Below are 19,673 nucleotides of genomic sequence, written 5' to 3' on the forward strand. Positions count from 1 at the left end.
CTGATGAGAGTGACGGGCATGCAGCAGGCTGACCAGCATAGAACAGCATAGGACTGCCCCCGTTACACATGACTCTAGTATTAATATTGTAGCAATTTCGGGGGGGCAGCCCGGAAGACCGTCACCACAGCCGGGACGCGATCCCGTGATTTCCACACCGCAAGTGACAACGTTAACCAGTCGACTAAAGGGTCCGATCCGTCAATCAAGGATCAACGTGTCTACTTATCCATGCACGTTACAATATTGTGTAAATTATAGTGGCCGCTATGTCTTTTTAATGGATTGCAGTTGGATACGTCAGTTTTGTTATAAGTCCCGTATTCAGCCTCTGGGAATATGATCACCCTGAACATGCATCAAGACATCCAGAATATAATTTATTTATAAAACCATGACGCTACACACTCCACTACAGTAGGTGGCGGCATGCACGTTAACGTTGGTTTGTAAACCCGCCAATAAATCCAAGGAAGAAGAAGAAGGTGCGGCATAGAAAAGAGCGAGAGAGGACATTAGAGCTAGCGTACGGCTAGTTTGTCCGACGTTTATTATTTCTTTTACTCCCGGTTTCCGAACGATAACCAACCGTAGATGTAGAATCGCGTAAAGGTGCGGGGTCAAAAGTAGTTTATTAGATCGCCCGTATTGTCGATGTACAGCTAAACAATAAGCGGGGTCAAAACATCTCCCCTATACAGAAATTCGACGACGAGAACGTTTGGGTAGCTATTGCTAATACTAGCGTAGTTGGCTGACTAGCTCACACAAGCCCGTAAACACAAGCCCTAGATTCCACCGCGTCCATTTTATTAACCATTAAAACGTCGCCATGGCTGATGTCGATAAACTCAATATAGACAGCATCATCCAACGTCTCTTAGAAGGTAAGGGATATACGGATTTTCCTTCCCAAATATTTCTAGGTCGTTTATCCGCATGCTACGTTAACAAAGCTAGTTATTGGTAGTGCCTCCAGTAAATGTAACCAAGCGTTTATCAGCAACACCTTGATCTAACTAGCAACCGTAATTTGCCTACTGTAACATTGATCGTCACCATGATCCTTAAATTGGGGTTGTCTGAAGGGAACCGTTATCCGCCTTACACACACGTACACTATTATCTAGACAGATGGTGATCGATGATGTCGCGGACTGTCATATCTTTTTTTAACTGTTACAGTCAGAGGAGCAAAACCTGGGAAGAATGTGCAACTGCAGGAAAATGAAATTCGCGGATTATGCCTCAAGTCGAGGGAGATCTTTCTCAGTCAGCCCATACTCCTGGAGCTGGAAGCCCCCCTCAAGATTTGTGGTAAGTTGGGTTTGTGCGGATGTGTTTACTCCCCATAGATACAGTAGTAAAACTGGGTCAGTGAAGTTTAATCAATGTAGCATCGTGGGATTTATTATAGACCCGATTTTTAAATTTGCTTAAATAACAAAGCGGTGCGCGTTATCGCATAGGTTAAAGATGTGCATTTCACCAATCATGTTTTGCGACTGATGCTTTTTTTTTGTTGCTTGCATCCTGCAGGTGACATCCATGGACAATACTATGACCTGCTGAGGCTGTTTGAGTATGGGGGCTTCCCTCCAGAGAGCAATTACCTATTTCTAGGAGACTATGTCGACAGAGGGAAGCAGTCTCTAGAGACTATCTGTCTGCTGTTGGCCTACAAAATCAAATACCCTGAGAACTTCTTTCTGCTGAGGGGAAACCATGAGTGTGCCTCAATCAACAGAATATATGGTTTCTATGATGAGTGTGAGTAACATGCTAATTGTAGGCGTGGCCCAACAAAGTTGTTTGTGAATGTGGTATTTGTCGCATCTTCCTCATGGTGTCATCTTATGTGTAAGACATGTTATATTCATATATTAAAATCCATCTACTTTATTTTTTACAGTGGTTGTTGGATTGCTTTTTTTTAAATCTTGTCCAATTTTTGGCACTAACAGATTGTTTTATTAGCCACACGACCAGGGCCGATGGAATAATAATACTTTTCTAACTGGACTTTTAAGTATGAATGGGCAAAAAAGAATAGTTGTTTTGGTGTTGGCATTGTTTTTAAGTTAAAGCGGGTCGTATTTTAACATTTTGAAAATTTCACAATTACTCTAGCGGATGGTTGAGCATGACTGAAATAAAGACTTTTATGTTTTTATTTCCCTAGGTAAAAGAAGGTACAACATCAAGCTCTGGAAAACATTCACAGATTGTTTTAACTGCCTCCCGATTGCTGCCATCGTAGATGAGAAGATCTTTTGCTGCCATGGAGGTGAGTCTGGGGTTGATTGGGCCTTTTTAAAATTAAATATGTGCCAAATTTGCTTGTTTCTAGACATTTGTCCCATGCTGCACTAGTCACTGTGACGTCTCATGTTTGGTGCAAATTGTACAAAGTCCCGCTTTTCATTTGATGTCAACCACCACAAATGTTTGTCCTTGCATAATGTTCTCTGTGCAATTGACTACAGCCTCATACAGATGTGATAGGTACTGACCTCCATGTCACTGTTTGTTTATATGCTGTGGCCATTTCTTTTAGGGCTGTCACCAGACCTTCAGTCCATGGAGCAGATTAGACGTGTCATGCGGCCCACAGATGTGCCAGACCAGGGACTGCTTTGTGACCTGCTCTGGTCTGATCCAGATAAGGATGTTTTGGGCTGGGGGGAGAACGACAGGGGTGTGTCATTTACCTTTGGCTCGGAGGTGGTGGCAAAGTTCTTGCACAAACATGACTTAGATCTGATCTGCCGTGCCCATCAGGTAATAGAAATCACTGATTTTCTCTCACTGTATCGATGCATATAATTTAAGTCAGTTATTCGTGTGTTTTTATATGTATGATTATGTACTAATATTTTCCCTTCCTTGCGCTGCACTGCTTCTATTTCATTTGCAGGTCGTTGAGGATGGCTATGAATTTTTTGCAAAGAGGCAGCTTGTGACCTTGTTCTCAGCACCTAACTATTGTGGAGAGTTTGACAATGCTGGTGCTATGATGAGTGTGGATGAGACGCTCATGTGTTCTTTTCAGGTAGGTCTATCTGTCTGTGAACTAACCATTTTACACTATAGATTGCACTGTTATTTGCGTTACCATATAACTGCAAAGCTACTCACACAACAATCATCCTTCTTGTGCTGTTACCAAAAACCTTATTTTATATTTCAGCTTTATTTTGCGTTTTTTTAATAACTTACATTCATTCTCAGAAATTGCCTTTTTTTTCCTTTTTTTTTAACAAAGAAACAGCAGTGTCCAACTTCATTAGTAATTGGGTTTTTACTTGTCAATCAGTGAATATTTTCTGGACACCGTAGAGGCTTATAAAAGATAGATACCTGCCAAGTGCTGACAAATCTTTAATTGTTTGAACAGTGTTTCCCACACATAGACTTTACTAGGCTGGGCTGCCCAGGTATATTAACAGCAACCAAAGTATATTTGGTGACCCATATTAGCATTTTTTATTTTTATTTATCCATCTGAGAGAACACCGTCATCCGCGATCGTTCTGCTATCGCGAGAAGGGTCTACTGACAATCTTATGAAAGCAACACTCTCTGGTATAAACTTAGAAGATGCGGACACAGTGGATATTTTACAATTCTGGACCAGGTAAAGCAACTCCTTTTCTCCTCATTGTGTAATTGTTCTCTGACTTTGGTAGTAGCGCCAAATTCTATGAACGAAAGCGGCAACTATGTTGCGTTGGTAGCTACAAGACTTGAGTGTATTCAGGAGACGTACACAGGCCCCAACTTGACCATCGTGCAACATGCAGCAAAGTTGTCCTGGCTAAATATAAGAAAGATTATAATTTGTCTTCTCTTCAGGCTATGGCAGTTAGAAAGACACAGACTAACTTTAGTTAAGGTTAGGCTTTTGATTTTTCATGCATTTACTCAGCAGAGCAAGTGAATTTTATCTTTCTTTCAGCACTTAATATCTATTTTGCATCTACTTTCTCTATAGTTAATTTAAAGCCTGTTTTTCATCTGTTTTCAGGTCAGAACTGATCTGAGAAACAGACTGAAAGGGGGGGTACCTGGCTGCATGTCTGCGAATATCCATAAATAGACCAGTACCAGAGGCATTCTCCGATGCACAAGCATTGGAGCTCTTTGAAAAACCTAAGACTAAGTGCTCTGACAAACAGTGCTGTCTTTGTACACACTGAGTGTTTTATTCTTTCTTTTTTTCTTTCTTTTTTTAACTTTGTCTTACTCTTCACATGTGGGTAGATGGAGGAGAGGGTTGGGGGTTGTATCTGTGAAATACAGTATGTGAAATTAATAAAAATATTCAATAAATCAAAATATTGTGTTAAAGGTCACACATATTTGTTGTTTGTCACCATTTTTGTGCCGGCAGGTAATGCCATCCCTTTCCGTCGGCTACCACCACAAGTGTGTGTGTTCACTTACCTGTCAGTGGTTTTTGCTGATGTTTTGGCTGATCAATGTATTTCAGACATGTGGGAAACACTGTTAAAGTTTGTGTTTGATTAGTGACTTGGGTTAGTAACAGAAAAAAATGTTTGGATGTCATTCATGTTAAACTTTTTCAGCCACAGAATACGGCAAACACCATCTGCAAACTTTGGGTTTACCAGCCACTCAGCACCACTAACTTTTTTCTGAAAAGAAACCGATGCACTAAGGGTACAAAGATGTCAGCCGCTTGATTTGACATTAGCTCCTGCATCGTAGTAATGTGTGACAAACTCAACACTTTATCCAATATTATCTCTAAGTTTTGATACTCTGGGTACATTCTATATTAAGGGGACATGTTAGGAGGAGCAAAATATTGATTTTTTTTTTAAATAAAAAGTAAATATTTTTAATCTTCATCATTAACATAGAGGTTGCTTTGTAACAGGACCAGTGTGCTGAATTTGATGTATTGTAATAACCTTGAATATGGGAATCAACAAAAAAAACCTAGTGGACCAAAAGTTCAGGGACCGTGCCTGGCACTGCAGAGTAGCACTGGATGTTTGGAACACAATACTGATGCATATAGATTTAAAAGATAACCTCGGTTTTTTTTTTTTGTGGTTTTTTTTTTTTTAAGTTTGAGTGAGTTATAATTTTTTTTCTCCGTTTTTTAGCAAATCATGTGAGGATGACCTGGTAAAATACAGCTTGTAAAGTTAGCGAGGAAATAATAGAAGTGTCATTGATTATTGACTACTTGTGTTTTTTTCTACTCTTTTGAATAATGCTAATTGCAGGCATCACCTTGCACCCTTTTTAATCACTCCATTTATTTCACTTTTAGATTTTAAAGCCAGCTGAGAAGAAGAAACCTAATGGCAGCCGTCCTGTGACACCTCCTCGGAACATGGTCACTAAGCAAGCCAAGAAATGAGAGGGGGCCATTTCTGGGGGGTCCCACTCCCTGCACTGCTTTCGTCTTTTGCATTTGAAGGGTTGGTTATCCTTCATGCTGCCAATACTGAAAAGATATCCACTCCTACCCGATGAAAGCAAAATGTTTTGTTGTTTTGTCCACAAGGGTAAATTGATATGTCACCATGAAACCTCAGGTGTTTTGCACTCCATTTTGCAACAAGTCTTTGCCACATATGACTGTTCAATCAGGAAAAATGTAACAATACGGCTAATTATGCACAGGAATGCCTTGTTTGAAGCTGTGCACAATTTTTCCATTTTCGTTCATCTTTTATGAATTCTTGTCATCACATTTCCTCACTGTTGCTCATGGATATAAATGGTTATGAAACAACTTTGGAATATGTCAGAAACACCTGTTTATTTCTTTTAAAACTTTATTTATCATAGGACATTGACACAGGCTCAGCATCACATTTTTAAAAGCAGTCTTGTGCTAAATTAAGTAAATAAAAAGCATTCTTGTAATGTCTTAATCTTTCTAATAAACTTTGAGCGCATTTTAGGGGAGAGTTGGTATTCGATTTTTTTAAGTACTTTCTCTGTAAATGGGGCTAAACGTGGTTTTGTGCGTGACCTGGGAACACTTCAAGAGGGGTCTCGTGTTAGCGGTGAAAGAAGGGGCAGTAAACATCCGGAAGGGGGTATCACAACCCGGTGCATCAAGAAAAATAAGTCGCGCGTCGGATCAGAAATGCCCCAAAGATGTGGCAAGTACTCAACAATAAAGCAGTTTGGGATGTGTTGAAAGTCGAGCTTTCTTTTTCTTCTCGTCCCGATATTATTGTTTCAATACACATAACGAACAGCAGTGTGTGAATTCACATATTTACGATGGCTATCCCCTGCATTAATGTAAAATAAATAGGCGTTATTTATTAATCGCCATTGTATTTCTGCGTACATTAATTCGCGTAACAAACCGAAGGGCAAGATAAAAGCAGCGTTACCATATTAGGAAGTAGAGTTGCGTAACGGTGTCTGACGTCAGCGTAGTCACAAGACTACACGCAGCGGGACAGGCTTACCAAGGGTATCTCGTCCCTGGGCCGTGTTTGTGTAATGTCGCAGGCTCAGGTCGTCCCCGGCACCATGGATGTGACGAAAGAGAAACCGCGCATATCTGGATGTTCCACGGACCACTGCTTGTCTCTGAGGTCGCTCCAACTCTGAAGGATCCAGGCCGGCATTACCTCGGCGTGGTGGGGTGGGGGGGCTTTGTCCGCGTGTGCCCGGCGGGCTGTTATATCGTGTCCGGCCACGGCTCGGTTGCGCATAGTTTAAAGTGGCACCTTGGCCAAATTAACTCTTCCCGTTGTTACAAGTCAAAAGTTAGGCGTTTCACATCGACGGCCAGCCTCCCCTGGTGCTCGCTCGGACGGGTTAGTTGGGCGGGAGTTGGTGCTCGTGTAGGTGATGTTGTCCGTACTGTCGTACGGTAGACTGGTTGCCAGAGCTGTCATCGGCGGACTCTCTCAAACCGACAGCCGTGACTACAGCCTGGTGACAGCGAGCTGCGGCTTCGGGAAGGACTTTCGCAAAGGCATCTTGAAGAAAGGGACGTGCTACGGCGACGACGCCTGCTTCATTGCTCGACACAGATCTGCTGATGTTTTGGGTGAGTGTCTCGCCATTTGGCTCCGAACTGAATTTACGTTTGCTATCAGTCTAGTGGTTGGGTCAAAGGTCACCCATGGCAATGTCCTTTTGAAAATAATTTTTGGCTGTGCATTACGGTTCAATGATTTTCTACAGTCTGTTTACATTTGTAGCACGGTGACTACCGGTAGGCCCGTAATAAACTATTGTCTGCATGCTGAGGCTGGCAACTACAATGTCAAGGTTATTTCCTTGCATTTTGTTCTATATAATGTATTTATAGTATGGTAGACCTTACTGCAAACTAAATCTCCCACAAATGACAAAAGTTTTTATCTCACCCTAAGAGTGATAAGGTTATTCTGATGAATCGATTTACATACCCATGTTTATTTTTACATCTTGTGACAAGATAAGCGTAAGATCAGCTTGAAAGCCTTAGCTGGCTCCAGTTTAATGTCGTTTAACAATGTTCAGAAATTGATGTATTATGGCTGTAATTCTTTTGTAACTAATCTTAAAAGTGCTTTCCGTCAAACGTCTTCCACGCCTGCACACCTCCACAGGCTGTATGTGGAGATGTGTTGGAGTTGCACCGTACACTCATCCGAGACCAACGTGAAGGTGGAAATCGGGGCATAACTCTTCACTGTGTTAACGCAGCATTAGCTGTAAATCATTTTATATCTGCTAGTTAGCAGGTCTTTGTCCTTGATTTGGCTGACGCAGAGGACACAGAGGGCCATCCTTGTATGGTCAATAGAGCAGATGCTTGTATCTTTACAAGAAAGCGAAGTTTCCATTCTGGGAAAATCTTGGATCTCGCCAGCTACTCAAATGATAAGGGGCACTCTTATTAACCTAAAAGCAAAGGGCGTCCCCCCACACAAAGGGTAGTAATGCCTTAAGTGGAGGGATTTATTGAGAATGTAATTGAGCAACGGTGCCCAAGCCTTTTCAGAGGTTTGAAGACAAAATCAAATTGTAAGCTTATTGGTGAAATTCATCCATAAGTGTTATTAAACATTGATCATTTTGAAATCTAATATAGGTAGTAGCTTCCTATGTGCACTTGGGGTCTCAGTCTTACTGCCTGTTTCTGTACTTGTTGTCTTAGTGGTATCTTGGTGAAAGTGCCCATTGTTTGTTTGGTTTTTTTTTAAATCACACAACTACATGAAAACATTGTTGTTTCTTTTCAGTTACTTGTTCCTCTGCTGTAGAAAAAGCCACAGCCAAGACAAAGAAGTCCGAAACATGTCAAAAATAGTTATTTTTCCTCTTAACCTGCTTTCAGGTGAAGTGTTTATCTCATAACAAGATGCTAGCTTAACAGCACATATGCCAAACTAGAGAGGACACCAACAGCCAAACAAACTACGTAATAAAACCAAACTAAACACATTTTCATTGAATCAGTACCTGACTACCTCTTCTTGTAGGTGTGGCAGATGGAGTGGGTGGATGGCGAGACTATGGTGTGGACCCCTCTCAGTTCTCAGGAACCCTGATGAAGACCTGTGAACGGCTGGTGAAAGAGGGGAGGTTTGTCCCTAGCAACCCCATAGGAGTCCTCACCACAAGCTACTATGAACTTCTTCAGAACAAAGTACCACTACTAGGTGAGGAAACCAGTGCAAAACACAAGGATCTCCGTAGACTTGTGGACTTCTTCACAATTCGGCTGTCTTCACACTGCCATGAAAAAAACATAAAAATGTTGAATGTAATGGAACAGGTCTGAAACATTTCAGTGTGTAGTTGAATACTTGGATCTATGTATTAATGCTCTAAAAAAGGTCCAGTGCTCTAGAGTGTATTGAGTTATCCATGCATATGTGAAAAGCAGCACTGTACAACCAATGGTACGTAAACATAGTATACAATAGAAGAATAGAATACTCTTTATTGGTCATTTTGTACATGCATACAAATTAAATTTACTCACTGCATTTAACCCATCCTAGCTGTGTAGCTGGGAGCAGTTGGCAGCTGCTGTGCAACACCCAGGGACCAATTCCAGTTATTTCTACCTATTGCCATGCATGTCTTTTTTGATGTGGTATGTATGGGTACCAATTCTGTAATTCTGTTGTACTCAGTCATTATCCTGCTGAAGTCTGTTAAGCTACATCTTTAAACTCAGACACATCATAGAAGATGAATCTGTTTTCATGTTCCTGTTGTCGGTACACCAGCACTGTCAGGGTTGTGGTTTCCATTCTTTGTGTAGCCCAACAGGTAGCGCATGGCACAAACACTACCAAGGCTAGGGATTTGATGCTTGCTGGGGACTCCCTTATTGTGTTTTCATAGGGACGTAGGGCACATTGGACACAAGCATCCATCAGAAAAAATTCCAGTCCGTAGGAGACCTTGTTAGAGTTTGTGCACAGGGTGGGACTGGTTGAGTAGGAGAACTAAAAGTGACAGGTTGTATGATAAGGGATTTTAAAGCTGTGGAAGCATAGCTGTTTCCATGTACCAGCAAATTCTTAGCGAAGATAAGCTTTTTTAGGGCTAGGTTATTTGTTTACGTCTGTAGTTTAGTGGTCGGTGGCACTGAAATCTTTGCAACATGAGTCAGAGTTGCTAGATCCCATCAAGAAGTCCTGGGAATGTCCCAAGTCTTGACCTGCCCCCTACAAGTGATTTCCACAACTGCTTTTGAGGCAGGACTGACTGTAGCATGCGGAGACTTGCAGCTTCAGCCATCAGGCGTTTTGGAGGGGAAACAAAGTTTGCAAAGGATGTCTGTCTCAGTGTTAGTAGTTTTCCATCCCGTTATCACATGTGCAATGGGGAAAACAACACTGCATTGTTCTATGGCTTCATAGCAGAGGGACTGTTCTTGAGGCCGGCAGTGTATAATTGTACTGTTGTAGAGATTGGAGAGGAAAGGGAGTGAGTCACAGTGCATAAGGGGTTTGAAGTTTGATTCCAGAGACCACATATTGGTGGGCCCGATGAATCACCAGTAGGGTGTGGTTGTTACACTCTTGGTGCTCTCTGCCAACTTCCTCCTCAGCATCCCTCTGGCATTGGGCCTCTGAAAAACATTCCATCAACCACTTTGCTCATTAAGTTACATAAATGTTATATTTTCAAGCTGAATTCATTAATTGTTCAAATTCCTTTCAGATATTGGGTATTTTTCCATAAACATTGAGTGTTTTTTTTTCTCCTTTAAACATGTGCAGTCATAGAGAGCGAGGAGGGTTGTAGCAGCCCGTGTCTGGTTGTGCATGACTGATTTCTCTATTTTTTTCCCCCCCAGGTAGTAGCACAGCCTGCATTGTGGTGCTGGACCGGCAGAGCCACCAGCTGCACACAGCCAATCTGGGTGACTCGGGCTTCTTGGTTGTGCGGGGAGGTGAGGTTGTCCACCGGTCAGACGAGCAGCAGCACTACTTCAACACCCCTTTTCAGCTGTCTATAGCTCCCCCAGGAGTAGAGGGCGCTGTTCTCAGTGACAGGTCAGACAATCACTTGCCTGGACATTTTCCATGTCTTATCACACGCATTGTGGTTCTTTGCAGTCTATATAGGTTCTCCGCACAGGTTGCATTCACCATTTTAGAAAATTTCAGCAGCATATTTCAGCTGTTCTTGAATGAGTGAATGGCTGTGCACATTTATCTATCAAAAGCAGCTGTTTTATCAGTTTTTCTGTTAACTGCTGGTGAGGCTGGTTATTCTCCTGCTGCCACACATTGTAAGCCATACTAGATGAGTGTTGAGCTGACTGGAAAAGGCAGGTCAAGCGGTAGTTCAGGTATATCTGCATTCTTAGCAGGAAAATGCTAACATGAAATTTCCCTGCATCTTTTATGTAATGATAATAATGGATTACATTTAAATACTGCTTTATCTAGGCACGCAAAGCGCTTCACAGTGACAGGGGGAAACTCAGCTCAACTACCACCAATGTGTAGTACCCACCTGGGTGATGCATGGCAGCCATTTTGCGCCAATTACACAGGGAGATGATTAGGTGGCCAGATGGAGAGAGCCAGGTTAGGAATTTTTCCAGGACACCAAGGCACCCCCTACTCTTTGCAATAAGTGCCATGGGATCTTTAATGACCACAGTGAATCAGGACCTCTGTTTAACATCTCATCCGAAGGACGACATCTCCTACAGCAGTGTCCCCACCACTGCACTGGGGCATTGGGGTTTTGTTATTACGACCATAGGGAAGACTGCCCCCTACTGGTCCACCAACACCACTTCCGACAGTAACAGTTTTCCCGGGAGGTCTCCATCCAAGTACTAGCCAAGCCCATACCTACTTAGCTTCTGTCATTCAGCAGAATCCCAGAGTACTTGTTGGTATGGCTTTCACATGCTGACAGCAAGACTAATAGTTCGGCAAAGTGTTGAGCATGGTTCCTTTTTTTGTGGTTGTATGTTTTAGCTTTTCCTGCCTCATAACGGTCCAGCAGTAGAGTCGTTGACTGAAGGCTGTTTATAGTGGTAGAGGTATACAGTACAGGAAGGCTGTCAGTGTGTATGTGTGTGCCGCTGTGTCTTATCACTGTTGAGTGCAAGCCGCAGCAGACTGTTGTAGAGTGCAGGGTGGGAGTTGGATGGCTGCCTAGCTCTCACTCTCTCTGTGTCCGGTAAGTCCCTTTTGGATGGGTGTATTGAGGGCTTTCTACTCTGCAACCAGTCCTGCCTTGGCTGGCCCAAAGACCTTTCACATTTCTCAATTTAGATTACTGAGAGGTGCTCATGTGTTTCTTTCAACAGATAGAGGAACCACGGGTTAAAGCGAATCAGATATTGCCATCAACAAAATGGGAACAGATATAAAAGTAACCTAAGATCAATGATGTAAGAGCAAGATGGAATAATTTTTAACTCACATATATGCCTCAGTCCCACTTTTCATTTTCAGTACAGTGTTTTTTATTTGAGCTGCAAATTTAAATTTTATATTTCTAGTTTAAATCATGACTGTTGACCCTAGCATTCTGTTGGTGTCTAGAAGGGATACAGAAGATTTCAAATCCCGCTTCCTGCACCAGGATGTAGTCTGCCAATTGGACAGTTGCGAAGAGGACACACCGACAGTGTTCACTGGTGATGTCACTGGCAAACAATCTCTGAATATAAGAATATAAAAAAATGTGAAGAACAACACTACATTCAGTGTAGCAGTGTTATTCAGTTTCTTATACAGCTGTATGTAGTATTGTTATTAACATTGTCTTATACAACGCGGCCTATTTTCAAACCAGGAAGTAAATCTCAAGGACCGAGCTCATGGATTGTCCACCAGTTACATCACCAGCAACCAGCATCACCAGTTACATTGCTAAGATTTCAGCGCCATTTCAGATACGCACAGAATACTGCTCAGTACTATGGCTGCTAATTGAGTTTTATACCTACAAAATGTATGTTGAGGTAATGATGAAAATCATGATTGTTCCCTTTTGAGTATCTCTGAGCATGGTTGAGGTAAGGAGATGAAACAGGAGGAGGCATCAAGTGGCACGACTAGTGATACAGGAAAGGAAACCGCTTCCTGAACGCTCCTGTTAACTTTTTAGACACCACCCTGCATTTCTGACAATATCACTGGGAATATAAGAGTGAGCAAGATGTGCTATGAATAAAAACAGAGGAGTTAACGGCAGAGAAAGGTGGAAGAGTAAAGTGAATAGAGGAGGAGGTTGGGAGAGGGCACATGACTGAGTGGGAGAGGGGGAAATGAAAAGATTGTGATAAAAGTACTTTCTTTTTTTTCCCCTACATTTATTTCTGTTTTTTCCCCCCTTTTTCTCCCAATTTAGTGGCCAATCGCTCCCTATTTTTAATTCAAACACCCACCCTCGTACTGCATGCGTTTGCCAACTTCATCTCTCCGGCCAGCAGTCTCGAAGGAGACCCCTCGCCACTTTCGTGACAAGGCGAATTCAGGCTGAACCACTGCTTTTTCCAACACACACAGAGACGCATTCATGTGACGAACACAAGCCGACTCCGCCCCCCTCCCAAAGACAGCATTGCCAATGATTGCTGCTTTGAGTCCGGCCATAGTCGGATCAGACGAAACCGAGGCGCGAACCCCGGTCCCCAGTGGGCAACTGCATCGACACAAAGCCGATGCTTAGACCGCTAAACCACCGTGGACCCAAGTACATTTTAATAAAGTGATTTTAAAAGAACATACTGAGTTTGCTCACCCAGTATCTTCAGGCAGGTCATTCCAAAGCCCCTGGGCTCTTACAGCAAAAGCCTAGTCACACTTGGTCTCTAATCAGGACTTTGGAACAGCCAAAAGGGCCCATACAGAGGATCTTGGGCTACATGCTGGCTCATATGAGGTTAAAAAGACCATGAAGTGCCTTTTTTAATGTACAAAGTAAAATCATAAAATTAATTCTAAAACACACTGGCAGCCAGTAGAAGAAGGCTGAAAGATGGGAGACATGATCCTGCTTCTTGGTTGTTGTTGTTGTTAAATGCCTTGCAGCAGAGTTCGGAACAATTTGAAGACATTTTAAGTTGTCTGGTTTAAGCAAATGGTGTCGCGATAGTCTTGTCAAGGAGATAAACAGATGTAGTTTCGGTGGTTTTAAAATTCAAGGATGACCTTGCCGTCACTTCATCTGTTGCTGATAGGACTTAAATACGTCTCAAAATGCAAATTGGTTTCCAACATGACTGCAGCCACCATTTCCAAATTCTCATTGTGATTGCAAGCCAATAACAATCATTTCTGGAGTTTGTTTGTTTTTTTAAAGAATTTAGCCAACTCAGACTGCAGCTTTGATGTGCAATGAATAACAGCCAGCACTGACAAGATTGCCCTGGACAAGGGAATTAGGAGCCCCTTCCGCTACCATTAAGTGAACTTGACACTGTCAGCCAAACTTGGCTGACCTCTTCTGCTTCTGCATGGCAGACTTCATAGTAATTACTGTCCCTTATGGAAGGTTCACTGGACCAAAGTGTACTTTCCATAGTACCCATGTGACCACTCCTTAGATTACTTTTCATAGTCACCATGTTACGTCAATAAGAGTTTGTCATTAGTCAGAGTCATATAACTGTCAAAAGTATCGGTAACAGGTGAAGCTTTCATTGCTTTACTAGTATCTTTTCCTACCCCGTAAATCTAGTAGTACCCAGGGTCATGCGGGTAGCATAGCCGTCTATTCCGTTGCCTGTCAACATGGGGATCGCCGGTTTGAATCCGTGTTACCGCCGGCTTGGTCAGGCGTCCCTACAGACGCAATTGGCCGTTTCTGCGGGTGGGAAGTCGGATGTGGGTATGTGTCCTGGTCGCTGCACTAGCGCCTCCTCTGGTTGGTCAGGGCGCCTGTTCGGGAGGGAGGAGGAACTGGGGGGGAATAGCGTGATCCTCCCATGCGCTACGTCCCCCTGGCGAAACTCTTCACTGTTACGTGAAAAAAAAGAATCGGTTGGCAACTCCACATGTATCGGAGGAGGCATGTGGTAGTCTGCAGCCCTCCCCGGATTGGCAGAGGGGGTGGACCAGCGACTGGGATGGCTCGGAAAATAGGGTAATTTGCCAAGTACAACTGGGGAGAAAAAAGGGGGGGTGGAATCTAGTAGTACCCGGCTGGCCCTGAAAGTGTGTGGTGGTATGTCACAGATGAGTGGAGGAGGGGCGGGTTTAGAAAGAGTTAGATTAAGGTTTGCCTGGTCAGTCAGTACTGATTTTACTACATGGTGGTGTGAAAGAGGAGAGCTAGAAATGGAAGGTAAAGCAAAGAGCTTTTAGCTGAGGAATTAGTATGGTCACAACCCGTAAATAAACTTCTTTTTTTTTAAATAATCCCCATGAGACAGTGACTGATTTTTGAAGAAAAATATTCTTTATAATCGCCAATAAAAATAAACCCCCAATTTTTTTCTCTGTGACTGTTGAAGGGACATTAGCAAGACTTGGTCTCACAGTACAGAAGACCAACCGGATGTCACATACAGTGAAAACTGAGATATTTCTGCCCCTTTCATGCTGGACTAGTAAACTGGATAGTTTGCGGGTCAACCTAGCGAAATCATTATTGCTCTCTTTTGGAGCTTTTCTTTGCTTGCTGTTAAAGCTGACTTCTGAATATGGAACATGAAAACGCATTTGCTCTCAAAGTTATTAGAACACTGATAGCACATTCCGTTGTATGACACTCAGTGTTGCTTTTTCCTGGCTATTACAGATGGACCCAGATAAGCATACAGTAATATCGGTTGGTAAAATCCTGCTCTTTGTGTGTCCTCAGTCCCAACGCTGCAGACAGCTCGTCATTTGACGTTCAGCTTGGAGACATCATCCTCACTGCCACCGACGGTCTATTTGACAACATGCCCGACTACATGATCCTGAAAGAGCTGAAGAAACTCAAGGTAGGTCTAACTTTGGCACAAACGGGTTTTGCACAAGAGTTGCATCACAGTAAGAAACAAGCCATTAAAGCTAACATGTTGTCTGCCATGCTTTGTCTGTCAGAACACCAACTATGAGAGTATCCAGCAGACCGCCAGGAGCATTGCGGAGCAGGCCCACGTTCTGGCATACGATCCAAATTACATGTCACCTTTTGCACAGTTTGCTTGTGACAACGGACTAAATGTAAGAGGTAAATGTCTCGAGTCTACAAGAAACTATTGGAAACTTAAGATGCTGCCGTGGTGCACCAGCAAGGCTTGTCTTCACAGTATAAGCATGCTCAACATAAATAAGAAAATAAGCATATACTGAATTGTAATGAAGATGCAAGGTAACATTTTATAATTTGAACTCTCTGGGGGGGGAGGCATGGATAAAGTTCATGTGAAGACAGCGTATAACATATCATCTTAATTGGTGTGTTCTTTCTTTCCCCAGGAGGAAAGCCAGACGACATCACAGTGTTGCTGTCCATAGTGGCCGAGTACACTGACTAGCAATTCTGTGTGGGATGGAACTGTGGGCATCTGACTCTACGGGCGTCAGGCTCTGTGACTCCTGCTGGTTAGGATAAAGGGCTGATATTGGATGGCTGGACCCCGCCTCCTGTGCTGCTACACTGCCTCTACCCCCACCTGACTGTTTCCCAACTGTCATGCACGCCAGCCTCCCTGATGTGATTATCCATACCAATTTAACTGCAGAATGTAGGCTGGACAGACACATTCTCTAGCCCAGTCTGCAGTGGGTGCATCTTGGAAGTGCTCCAGTTGACATTGGGTAATCCTATTCCTAAGAATAAACACCATCACCGGGCTCATAGGAGATGAGACTCCTGTCTGAAGTGGATAAGTTGTCCTCTCCCGAGTGTGGGATTGGGGCTGGCAGTAAAACTCAAAAGGTTGCAAGGTAGAAAGGGGGTCAGACATAGTCAAACATTTGGTATTAGACTGTCAAATGGCTCCTTGCTGTGCCCCTGGAAGGGAAAACGGACAGTCGATTAGGCCAGGAGTACTGAAAGGGCAACTGAGCTGATCTGGAACAGAAACTGGCAACACAGCATTAGGGCTAAATAATTGGGCTGTGTTGTGCAAGAGGATGTCCCCAAAGGGTTTCTAGTTTGACACAATGCCAGGTTAGAATACCTCATCAAAGGGCCCGAGACCCTGTATGCGGGTACATGGGAGTATTAACAACATGATATGAGTGGTTGGCGAGTAGGTGTTTGAGAAAGGGACTATGTATTTCCTTTTTTTGCAGAGGGCGGGCAGATTTATGTCTCCCAATAATTCTTAATGACAAACAGCAGCAGCTGCCTTTTCCATATCGGTGCAATTTGTATCTTGATCTTGCAAAAACCTTGACACTTCATGGCTGTTAATATAGAGGTCTTATAAAGTAACAAACGAAGTCTATGATTTTAATTCCCAAACCGATGTCATACCTTTGATCTCACAGCTGCTGCTCAAGTATTGATTTTGCTTAAAAGGATTGAGTGTGTGTGTGTGTGTGTATGTTGCGCTCATTGTCACAGTATGTAACTTCCTGTCTGTTGCGTGTGTCAGATGATTTACGCAATTGTCTCTATAAAAATTGTGCGAATTCAAATTCCAGGCAGAATCCACTGGGCTACATTGGTCATACAGCCATAGGAGGCACAAACCTTTTTTCCTGTTGGGACCGATTTGAGTTTGAAGGACTGACTGTCATATCTGAATATTTCCTATGTTCCTCTCATCTCTTCCCTGCTGTAAAACCCCACTGGCACATCTTTTAAGGTCATTAAAGGTTTAATTCCATGTGCAAACTGATCATTGAGTTTGCAATTTCCCTTGCTCCAGATTTACGGCAGCAATGACATGACATGCAACAACAGTTAATTGTCTGTCAAACATGTATTCGATTTGGTTTCAAATTGCCGAGCAGATGTGCCTTGTATCAGTTTTTATAGATACTGGCAAATATGTACATAATTTTTTAAATTCTCACTGTGTGCCCTATATTGGACACAGAGCCTAAAACTGTTGAGCAGCTATAAATCACAGCTTTCCCATCATGCCTTGCTGTCTTACTACTAAACTTTTCTCCTTGCTTGAAATCTGCTGCTCTGGAATCTGTTTTGGAAGTGGACATTTTCAGATAGGACAATGTTTCTCAGAAAACTGCACTATTTTGCTTGGTAAACTCCCATTTTGTCCTCTATGCCTTCCCTGGATTGACATGCTCAAATTGGAAATCTGCAGTCTTTGTCATGGTGAAATACAACTGAGCTGCCTATCTTTAAGAAACGAGGTATTGTTTTTAATAACATGCTCAAGGCTCCCTCCCTGGCTGAAGGCATCTGACCGGCCCCGTTGGCTATCACTTCCTGTTAGAAGTGGACCAATGAGCGTGGCAGAGTAGATTAAGATCGGGTGAAAAGGATTGCTGCCGCTCTGGTGAAATGTTTCTTTTAAAAATGTTTTTCAAACATCGTGGCACTTAACAGTGAAGATAATCCAAGCAGCCTTAATATTGAAGCGATCCTCCCAGTCATGGTACTGTTACCTCTAGCCTTTGTTCCCACGTCTTACCATATTTCACAGTACCCGTCATCTCCATTTCATCCTCCCTGTTTCAAAACACAATTGTTACAACCAGAGATGCATGTCTATATATGCATATATATATATTGGGTGTACAGTTCAACAATGTAGATACAATTTCTGTAAAAAGTGTTTTCAGATCTGTATAAATATTTAAATAAAGCATATAGTATTTATTATCCTGGTATGTTTATTTTAATAAAGGATGGAATGCCATTTCTTTCCAATTCACAAGAGACTAGCATAAATTTGCCCTTATTTTGAGAAAAAGAATAAACTTGTTCTGCTGTAGAACTTCACTGGCTTGTACCCTCAAAAGTTTACTTTGCAGGCTCTCTTTCCATATGGAGGCCACTCATCTCCAAGACACCATTTCCCACCAGGATATTCTCCAGCTGTAGCTCCATATGCGCCATCGCAAGATTTTACCTAAACTTAAACCCCGTTCTGTGCTACGACAAAGATGACACCAAACAAGACCACTCCTTGGGATTTTTATATTTATTCCCACATTCCTCAGGCAGTGTGCTGGGCACGCAACGCGTTGCTATCAACAGACTGGTGAGGCATCTCAAAAGATCCCGAGTAACTTTCCATGGGGAAGACAGCTTGGCTACCCCCCCCCCAACTTCTTGTATTGTGAAATAACAAACCCCACAAATGTGCAAAATTCTTTCCCGTCAACGGTATTTCAGCATTTTGTGGGGAAATTTTAAAAAAAAACAACGTTAGAAGTAACATGCAATAGAATATGAATAAGCACTTAAGAACGCAAATCAGAAGATGTGGTTTTTCATGTTTTGTTATAACGGCTCCTCTTTCTGCAAACGTTTAATACCTCAAGTGGCTGCTTTCTAAAATGACAGACTGAACTGGAAACAAAAAGGGGGTAATGGGTTTGTGGTTAAAACCTCAGGGCTCCTGAACACCACCTCCGATATCATCCTCCTCGTCACTGGAACATGCCAGCACTTGTGGCATGGAGGCACAACTGATTTCCCCCTGCTTCACAAACAAGGCCCCGAATAAGAGGGAGTGGCTCTAGGAGTGGAAGAGGAGACGAAGCATATGCAAAGACACTTTCAACTGTTTTGGAAGTGAATCAACTCAAATATATGGTCTCATTATCAGGTCACTCCTACTATTCCATGCAGCTCACTAAAAAGTTTAAGTACAATAGGAAGTAATATTAGAACACTGTTTTCAGGGCTTCTAAGGGGATAAGAAAAAAATGGGCATGACCAAAACATCTTACACAGTACAACAATACTAGGATCCCACCTAGCACAAGCGAATGCAACAAGAAAATCAGCAGCAGTAAAATCTGATGCAAACAAAAGTTTTTTTATAAGGATGACATGATGCCTGAACAGCAAACACAAAGGGTTTCCATCATTCACTGTAACCTTGCTTGTTTTTCATAATCACACCTTGTATGGTGATGCATTATAGCAGTCTGGGCATGCTTCCACTTTAGGGTCAAAATAAGGACAGACAAACCTCAAGGCATAAACGGAGTGTCCTGAGTTAAAACTGCACTTTAATTAATCTCCAGAGAAGCTCTACTGTTACCTTATGGAAGGTAGGAGTAGTGATAGCTCTGGCATAGCCGCGGTCGGTTGCA

General features: G+C 42.6%; 2 protein-coding genes across 2 annotated transcripts; both read left to right on the forward strand.

Moving 5' to 3' along the window:
* Positions 1-483: 483 nt before the first annotated feature.
* ppp1cc (protein phosphatase 1, catalytic subunit, gamma isozyme) lies at positions 484-5,942 on the forward strand. The gene is made up of 7 exons (XM_056295155.1): positions 484-887; positions 1,186-1,317; positions 1,540-1,770; positions 2,183-2,287; positions 2,558-2,781; positions 2,918-3,052; positions 5,306-5,942. The coding sequence occupies exons 1-7, from the start codon at positions 833-835 to the stop codon at positions 5,393-5,395; spliced, it is 972 nt and encodes a 323-aa protein (XP_056151130.1). The 5' UTR covers positions 484-832; the 3' UTR covers positions 5,396-5,942.
* A 486-nt stretch (positions 5,943-6,428) lies between these two features.
* On the forward strand, positions 6,429-18,275 carry pptc7a (protein phosphatase targeting COQ7 a). Its single transcript, XM_056286343.1, has 6 exons — positions 6,429-7,057; positions 8,481-8,660; positions 10,316-10,514; positions 15,298-15,421; positions 15,525-15,654; positions 15,903-18,275. Exons 1-6 carry the CDS (start codon positions 6,856-6,858, stop codon positions 15,959-15,961), a joined length of 894 nt encoding a protein of 297 aa, XP_056142318.1. The 5' UTR covers positions 6,429-6,855; the 3' UTR covers positions 15,962-18,275.
* The last annotated feature ends 1,398 nt before the right edge of the window (positions 18,276-19,673 follow it).

This window comes from Lampris incognitus, chromosome 1 (assembly GCF_029633865.1).
Source record: "Lampris incognitus isolate fLamInc1 chromosome 1, fLamInc1.hap2, whole genome shotgun sequence".
In the NCBI taxonomy this organism is placed as follows: Eukaryota; Metazoa; Chordata; class Actinopteri; order Lampriformes; family Lampridae; genus Lampris; species Lampris incognitus.

Coding starts and splice junctions, on each gene's coding strand:
- ppp1cc (XM_056295155.1), top strand. CDS start 833: ATGGCTGATGTCGATAAACTCAATATAGACAGCATCATCCAACGTCTC. Junction 2,288..2,557: donor GATCTTTTGCTGCCATGGAG/GTGAGTCTGGGG, acceptor CATTTCTTTTAG/GGCTGTCACCAGACCTTCAG. Junction 3,053..5,305: donor CGCTCATGTGTTCTTTTCAG/GTAGGTCTATCT, acceptor TTTCACTTTTAG/ATTTTAAAGCCAGCTGAGAA.
- pptc7a (XM_056286343.1), top strand. CDS start 6,856: ATGTTGTCCGTACTGTCGTACGGTAGACTGGTTGCCAGAGCTGTCATC. Junction 7,058..8,480: donor CAGATCTGCTGATGTTTTGG/GTGAGTGTCTCG, acceptor CTCTTCTTGTAG/GTGTGGCAGATGGAGTGGGT. Junction 10,515..15,297: donor GGCGCTGTTCTCAGTGACAG/GTCAGACAATCA, acceptor GTGTGTCCTCAG/TCCCAACGCTGCAGACAGCT.